Source organism: Gigantopelta aegis, chromosome 8 (genome assembly GCF_016097555.1).
Source record: "Gigantopelta aegis isolate Gae_Host chromosome 8, Gae_host_genome, whole genome shotgun sequence".
NCBI lineage: Eukaryota > Metazoa > Mollusca > Gastropoda > Neomphalida > Peltospiridae > Gigantopelta > Gigantopelta aegis.
Window position 1 is genome coordinate 52,212,180 of NC_054706.1, and position 8,978 is coordinate 52,221,157.

The 8,978-nt window shown below is 33.6% G+C and overlaps 1 protein-coding gene across 1 annotated transcript; it reads left to right on the top strand.

Moving 5' to 3' along the window:
• LOC121379085 (cytokine receptor-like factor 3) lies at positions 1-8,205 on the top strand. The gene is made up of 8 exons (XM_041507547.1): positions 1-91; positions 1,272-1,420; positions 2,629-2,836; positions 3,845-3,932; positions 4,940-5,117; positions 5,950-6,193; positions 7,120-7,362; positions 7,874-8,205. The coding sequence occupies exons 2-8, from the start codon at positions 1,313-1,315 to the stop codon at positions 8,161-8,163; spliced, it is 1,359 nt and encodes a 452-aa protein (XP_041363481.1). The 5' UTR covers positions 1-91; positions 1,272-1,312; the 3' UTR covers positions 8,164-8,205.
• Positions 8,206-8,978: the final 773 nt, after the last annotated feature.

Below are 8,978 nucleotides of genomic sequence, written 5' to 3' on the forward strand. Positions count from 1 at the left end.
GGAGACTATGCAACGAAGCGTATCCGTGGCACACGAGTCGGGAAGTTTGACACTAGCGAAGTGTGATTACATGCAAATAGTGAATACGGTGGTTAGCATCTTTATTTTGGCAGTTTTTGATTATTAATGTTATGTTCGTTTGCACATATGTCTGTTTGTTTTCAACACAAATTAACATTGTTGAAAGTTTTAATTTGGAGTTATGTCCCCTCCCAGCATTTGTTGGGTCATATAAAAAATAATTTTGGTTATTACCTCTTTTTGTTGATGTTGTTGTTAATGTGACAGTTGTTAAAGAACGTAGTGCAGGTAAATTTTTAAAATATGGTAAGGGGTCTACATCTTGTGAGTGTTGTCTTTTCGTTTGGGGAAGTGGAATAGACTAGAAATAATTCCTTGCATAATTTATTTTACACTTGTAAGCATTCCAAATAGGCCTACCAGAGTTCCTTGAAAATAAATCCCAAAAGTGGTGCACAATTTATGAGTTAGTCGAGTGATAGTTGATTATATTCTGGGGACCATGTGTATCAATAATATATGTATAACAGTGCTGCTTCAAATACTGTGATGCACCATGACATTGTGGGTCCAAATGTACATTCATTTGTTAGCAAAGTCGAAGTCATAAAAGTTGTCTTGGCTGTAGTATAATATTGTAATTGTGTGGGAAAACGTATTTAGGGTACCAAGGCATATGGAGGGGAGGGGCAGTGGCCGATGAGGAGGGACCAAGACAGATGAGGAGGACATAAAAGTTGTCTTGGCTGTAGTATATTGTAATTGTGTGGGAAAACGTATTTAGGGTACCAAGGCATATGGAGGGGAGGGGCAGTGGCCGATGAGGAGGGACCAAGACAGATGAGGAGGACATAAAATGAAAAGAATCCATGCTTTTTCAAACGCCAAAACAAAACCGCAACACATTAGCACTTCATTTCTGGAACTTTGGTCTGACTCTGACCAGAGACAAATATTGTTTTTTTCTTCATTATGTACCTTGTAAATAATTTATATATTGGTATGCTGATAATCCCTAGTCTATACCATTTACCATTTTGATAAAAAAAATAAAAAAATAAGAAGAGGTGTTTTGCAAATTTAAAAATACTCTATTATTATGTGCAATTTGTAAAAACATTGGTCAAGTTATAAATAAAGTAGTAAAGCAATCGTCTTAAGCAATAAAGCCAAAAAGTATGTTTAGCGGAGACTGGTCATACATAAAAATTTATCTGTCTTCTTTTCTAATTGAGCTATCTTTTTTCCAGGTGAATTGTTTCACAAAGCATGTTAACTGTGTGACACCAAGATGAGTGACGAAATACTTCATAGTGCATTGGATATCATCGATTCGGCTCATACTCAAACCTTCCAGCTGACAGAACTGTTGAATAGTCTTCAAGAACTCAAACAACAAGTAAGATTCATAAAGACTTAAACCCATGCAACTAGAAATTTTTATTGGCACCATTTGTGAGCAATTGGAAAATTGGTTAGCAACTACTATTTAAGATTTTAGAACTGTGAGGCAATCTAAAACTTGCATATAGTCAATCAAAATATGATGCTGAACAAATTATTCCCACTTATCTCCTTGTCATCAAGTATTCTAGATATCTGATCTTAAAAGAACATCTTTGGCCAGGGTTTCTGCCAGAGGGTAAAATGGGTATGGCGCCATACCCAGATTTTTTGTCAATTTTTTTTTGAAAGTTAACCTTTTAACAAAGTTAATTACTCTTATCATTAATGTATGATTTTATTAACCCTAACCCTAAACGTAACCCATTTTCTTTCTGGGGGAGGTCCCCCCACCCCCTGTTGACTGTGGTTGCATTCAATTCCATAACGCCATACCCAAAAATTTCTTTCTGGCAGAAACACTGTTGGCATAATCTAATCAACTCAAGATAATATTTCAGAGATTAATAACCTTCAGATTTTTCTGGATTTTAATGTTCTTTATGGGAAAATGCATAATACTACTTGCCCACTTCCATACTTTTGAAGACTGTAATATTTTATTAATTTTTCATAATTTTTATGTCGTGATATTTGCAAAATACTTTTTAACCATAATTTATTCCTCTTTTTGTTTTTTCTTTGACTCAACAGAATTTGAAAAAGTATCCCTGTTATCTATATTAGTGTTGTCACTACTTCCTTATTAAATGCAGTATTGTAAAAAAAAAAATTGATGTAAATACAAGTACTTCACAATACTAAACATTGGAACTTGTGTTTTTATCTTGACACTTCACTCTAGCCAGTGCATTATGACTAGTATATTAAAGGCCATGGTATGTGCTATCCTGTCTGTGGGATGGTGCACATAAAAGATCCCTTGCTACTAATGGAAAAATATAGCGGATTTCATCTCTATGACTGTCAAAATGACCATATGTTTGACATCCAATAGCCGATGATTAATAAATCAATGAGCTCTAGTGGTGTCGTTAAACAAAACAAACTTTCTTTTGTTTATCTTAACTGTAGCCAAATACACGAAGTGATTTTGGGAATCAGTGATTTTTATAGCTGCCCACCATCCCCCATCACATAATTCATATTGACATATATATGCATCACTTAACTGTATTTAATTATTTTCAAATTTTAAAAAAGGTGAGAAGCAGTGCTGAAGATAGTCGGAACAAGATACAGAGTCATTTTGCTGATCTAAAATCTGCTATCAATGAAGCCCTTGACGCGAGGCACTTCACTCTGCAGGATGAGATTAACAAGATAGAGAGTGAAGCCATGGCCCCACTGACAGCTTGTGAGGAGGTCATACAGCAAGGCATTGACAATGCAATGCTCGTCATGGATGAAGGTTAGACTCTTAATGTGCTGACTTTATTATATATTGTTTATACTCGGACAAATTATTGATGTTTTAATTATTGGTTATTATAGTCTTTTACAGTTCAAAAGAACGAGAACAGAATGAAATGCAATTTCTACCTGTAGACTCTCCAAGACTCACATGTTATGAAATTTTAAAAATTATTATTCTGATACATGTATATAGAGAATAATACAAGAGTGGCCGTTAGATACCATTTAAAATGTATCTAACAAGCAAAAGCAAGATTGATACGTTTTTAAACAACTACTTGTGAGGTGAGATAAATGGTATTTAATAGACACAAATGTATTATTCTATTTCTTACATATTCTCGAAAATAAGGTTTTAAGCGAATTTTAACATCTTTTTCGACTAAAAGTTATTTACAGCTGTTGCACTGGTAGCTAACGTACGTGTCACAGACCCATGATTGTCAGGTTAACTATACGTCACAATGTAATCGATTTCCATCGTGTAGTCTTTCATTGGATATATGGTAGTGGTGACCTGGTCATCACCTAGGAGTAGCCAGTCATATGTCTTGAAATTGTTAACACATGTACATGTGTAACCAACCTTGTGTTATAAAAAATAATGCATGGTGTTCTCACCAACGGGTGTGTAAGAAATAAGATGTTACATGGTTAATATCTGTATTATCATGAGTTTTGCTCCTTTAAATGACAGATGTCATAATTGCCTTATTTATACAATTACATCTAATTTAAAAAAACATGATGAAATTGAATATATCAGCCATTTTTGCCTCTATAATTGCAGAGTTATTGCCCCTTGGACATAATTAACTTTCAGATTTCTGATCTTTTATTAGCATCATATTACAGTAACATTTCTATCTTCTTTTCATTGCTAACATTCAAATTAATCATTGCTTACAAATATATTTTAATATTGTAATGTATAACTTTATTATAATTTAGCTATACAGGTGGACTGTATAACCTGTAAGACTTTGTAAATGTTTGTTTGCAGGCAAAACTATCTTACAGAATGGACCAGAGAATAGCCTTGAGAAAATGATTAAATTTAAAGACAACCCTTTGACCAAACATCTAACAAGGTAGTTTTGATACTACAACATCCATATACTATGCTAAAGATAGATACTGACAGGGCTAGCTCTGGGTGATCAGAAAATTTCGCAAAATTATCTAAAAAATGCAAAACCTGTAGCTATTTTCCAACAAAATATAAATTATTACACAATTGTTTTCGCCAAATTAAAATAAAATTCGCCAATTGTTCTGAAAATTTGGCAAGTGGCAGAGCTAGCCCTGACTGAGTAGTAGTTGCTTCTATTTCTTTAAAAATACAGTTTCTGAATACAACATACATTTCCAGTACCAGTAATATTTTTCAAGATTTTTTCTTTCTTTCTTTTTTATATTCTTTTTTTTTTTTTTTTTTTTTTTTTTTTTTTTTTTTCCTCTTTTAGCTTTAATAGTTTTGTTATTACTATTTAGAATTTATGAAACCTATCTTCTAATTTCTTGATTTCAAGCTCTATTCACTCAAATAAATATTTTTAAAGATATGTCAACATATTTCATAAGAAGCAACCTTTGTCATTTTGTAATATGTCTTTGAAACATGAGTACAGAACCATGATACATGCTATCAAATTAAATTAGACAAATTTACAGGTTAGACTTAAGGCAAGTCTTATCATGTTTCCAGTAACACACATAGCAATAGGAAATACGGTTTAAAATTTGGGGAGTTTATAACTTGGACTTGGTAAGATACTATTTGGTACAGTGCTACATATATGTACAGTGTCTTCCAATTTTTAAAAATGTATAATTTAAACTTTAATGAGTGTGGATTTGTTGTTTTTTGTCACTATTTTATGTTGGGGTTTTTTGATTCCATATATTAATCTCTTAATTTAATTTAATTTTAAAAATACTTTGTTTATAAAGATTTTGAGCTGTGTGTGAATGAGTGAGTGAATCAGTATATTTATGTTATTATTCATATATAGTAAGTTTAAATAATTAAGTTGTCTGCGGATGAGTTACCACTAAAAAACTTTTTAAGACTTTTTTTTATTTATTTTTTGTTCAGTCTACCAGAAATCCCTTGTCGATCAGCTGTTCCAAACATCACTGTACAGTTATCAGGTAAACTGGTAAACCAGGTGTCGGAGCTAGTACAGAATGAAGGTAGAGTGGTCGGACGGGCTCCTGTCGCCATTACAGACATTGAGGAGAGGCCAGGCAGTCTGTTAGTCAGATGGAATGAGGTGAGAGAGCAGTGAAAGCTGTCTAAACGGGATAATGCCAGGGACCTAATATTTATCTCATTTAGACCGGATCTGGTGTTTAAAGGATCGCGTTTTAGAATTTAGAAAATTAGAGACCATCAAACATGGCCGGTTTTGACAGGATTCCGGTATCAGGGTTCGTAGCGGTCTTTAAATTCCTTTAAAGTCTTTGAATTTGAAAAAATTCTTTTAGGTGTTTGAAAGTCTTTTGAATTGTAATAAAAGTCTTTAAATTCTCACAAATCATAGCCAAATCAATGATGATATCTTTTACAGCAGCATGCACTTGATATTTTCCATTTACAAGGTTTAATCTGTTATGATGCATGTAAAAAAAAAAAAACAATTTTTTTTTACCATGGACAGCAACATAAACAAACTGATTTGGTATTTTTATCGCATTCTGTTGTCTTTGACCGCTGTGTAAAAGTCTTTGGAAGTCTTTTAAAAAGGCAGGTAAAAGTCTTTGAAATCGTTTGGTCTTTAATGCTATGAACCCTGGGTATGTTTCAGGGTCCAGTTTATATTATACATTGTATTTTCAGAGGAGTCGCGCCTCGAAATAGTGACCTGTAAAAAGAAGTCAATTTTTTGAGACAGGAAAGGAGTCTTTATTTATTTCATCTGCTGTTTACTGTGAAATCCTTTTAATTTCATAATTTTGCTGAATAAAAGCACATTTTGTTGGATACTTACATTCGTGGATCGAAAAAAGGTAGTAATGATACAGTGCTTGTGTGAGGTGCAGTTCACACAGATAATTGCAGTAATAATTGTGTAATATTTAAAATTCCTTCTTTTTGTTTTCCAGTTTGACGAGGACACAGATCTAACAGAATTCTGTCTTCAGTATTCCTATGGGAATATTATATCTAACGATGACAAGAATGCTTCCTTCCACACTGTTTACGAGGGACCAGAAAACTTCTTTATCGTCAAACAGTTACGGACTAACACAGTGTACTCGTTCCGAGTGGCGGGGCGAGTAGATTCTGACACCCCGTGGGACATTTTTTGCATTCCTGTTGCCGCTTCCACATCTATATATCACCATCGTGAGTTTTAGTCTTATACATTGTTGACCATTTTGTGACGAGATAACAAGTAACACTTATAGTCCTTTTCAGCAGTAAACATTTTCTTCCTATGGTATGCACTGCAATCTATTTATTTCAGAAATGATTAGTTTTCTAAATTGGACACAAAAATAGTGTGTTTTTGTTATTTCCAAAATACTTGTACATTTCTTTTTCTGTGAAATGAAACAAATTATTTTCAAAAAATAATATTCATGAAGGCTGGGAAGGACTATAAGTTAAGTTGCATAAAAGAATTAAGTAAAAGTTTAAAATATTTGTTTATTTTAGTGAATTACTTTGAAAATTAGAGGATGGTTTTTTTTTCTTCATTTATTTGATTCTTTGCACTGAAGGCCTGGTGCTTATAAAAGTTTTAGTCTAGACTTGAGACTATACTAGAGTCTGAGAAACTAATATCATGATAACACCATACAAATTGTATGTGTGTGACCTTATTAGAGATTGAGTCTGGAATCTAAAAGTATTATAAGCACAAGCCCTGGTCTGCCACAGTGTATCGGTCCAAACATTGAGTGCTGGAATGTGAAATGTATTAGTAAAATTTAATTATTGTTCTTTGAAAAGATATTGTCCATGTTGTGGTTTTGAATTTCTTCACTCGCACACATGGTACGTGTCACAATTATGATGCTGATTGATTATTGATGAAAATCTGTATTCTGCTATTACAGTTTTTAACATTGCCCCACAAAAACAATTCCAGCCCTTATTGTTTGATGAAAATCTCAGTAACAACATGCTTTTATAAAACAATTTCTACCTGATTTTATTTTTATCCCTGCATTACGATATCATTGAAAATTCTTTCCTTTGGCAATTCTGCAAGCTGTTGTTAACTTCCGTCTCGGTCTTAGTCTCTCATCCACTTTAATTTCACACAGAATGGTCTGATAACACTGACGGCTACTCTGCGAGCAATGAAGATAAGACTGCGACACGGACTAACGAGGGTGTCACCTGTGTCCTGTATTCCAAAACGGCCAGCATATCCCCCGGCGAGCAGGTCACATTTAAAATTCTTGATGCTGGAGAGAAGGCGCTGGGGGATGGACTAGGTTTAGCCTGGTCCACAGACAACAAGGAAAGTCTAGTTGGAGTCGGCACTGTTTTTGTTAATATAAACGGTATGGATATTTGATTTAAATTCAACCCATATGTGTTGATTGTACTTTTATATAGCTTATATTCTTTAGGATTTACATTTACATTTTTAAGTATTTTAGTATTGCTGCATGACATTTAATATCTAGTTGAGTTAGTAGAATACTACCTGAGGTACATGGGTTTTTTCCCATCCCAACCAGTGCTCAAAGACTAGTATATTAAAGCCATGGTATGTGATGTCCTGTCTGTAGGGAAAGTGCATATAAAACATTCATTGCTCCTCGTAGAAAAATTTAACAAGCTATGTTAGAATTACAAAATGTTTGACATCCAATATTTTAGGATTAATTAATCAATGTGATCTAGTGGTGTTGTTAAAACAAACGTAAACCATTGTATAACTATAAAATGTATTTTAAATTTTAATTGTTATACTGCCTAATAAAACTATTTGGTCACTAATTTCATGTTATTTTTAGAATTTGTATTAATTATTATTGAATAAAGTATTTTTGCATTGTCCAATTCCAGGTTATGTGTTTGTTGATGGATTGGAGATGAAGATGAGATTACCTCCCTTGACTAAAGGTTCAGCACTGACATTTCAGACAGAGCCTCTTCCAAATGGCAAAGTTAGAATACTCGTTCAGATAAAAGACAAAGAGATGGCATTTGACTGGAAGATAGAACAACCTGTTGATCTTTTGAACTTTGCCGGTCTCCCCCAAATGGGATTCCCATTACAGCGACAAGCTTCCGCAAACCAAATGTTTTTTGCACTGAAGTTTAGCCATGAGTACTGGAAAGTTGGTGTAGAGTAGTTCTGTTTTATTAAAAATAAAATAAAAGTAATATGAAAATTATTTATGTCAGACTTGCGAAAAAGAAAAATATATTGGATTTTGTTTGGATTTTTTAACCAGGGAAAAACGGACATGGATGTTTTGAGAAAAACACAAAACTTGTCTCGATATGTAGCAGGTAGTGTTAGGAATTGGTTGAAATGCCACCATTGATCATCGGTTATAATCGGTTTTCACCAACCGAACAACATTCAGTTACACAATCGGTTAAAATTATATAGACTAAAAAAAAATAGTTGAATTATTAGGACCATTCAACTATTGTTGTTTAGACCCTAATTTTATATTTAATACCTATTCAACATGTTTTCCTTATGAAAATCCTTGGTGGTGAAAGGTTCGACCATTGGACTGCAAGCCTCATCCCAGGTGTCGAAATTCCATCACCTCTGGTGTACTTTTTCTATCCCACATGACCACATATGATGGGAGTCTTTATACTCTTCATATATTAACCTTGTCTCTCACTCTCCACCTCAAGTCTTATTCAGGAAGTCGAATGATGTTAAGACATCGATTTGATCGTTGGATGTTCCTTCAGAGCTACGATCCAAACAGAATGTTGTTTCTCTGTCGAGAGATTCTACATCAGACCATTTAGTTTGTATTTATTTGCTTGAGAGCTAGTTGGAAGATAATTACTTAGTTTCTGGATGTTGCTGCTATAGATTGAAGGAAGACGTAGTCACATAACTGAAAATGTATGTTTGGACCATTCCATAAGATTGGAGGGGTGAATTAGGTGAAAGGTCTGTTTAAACATTCACAAAAAG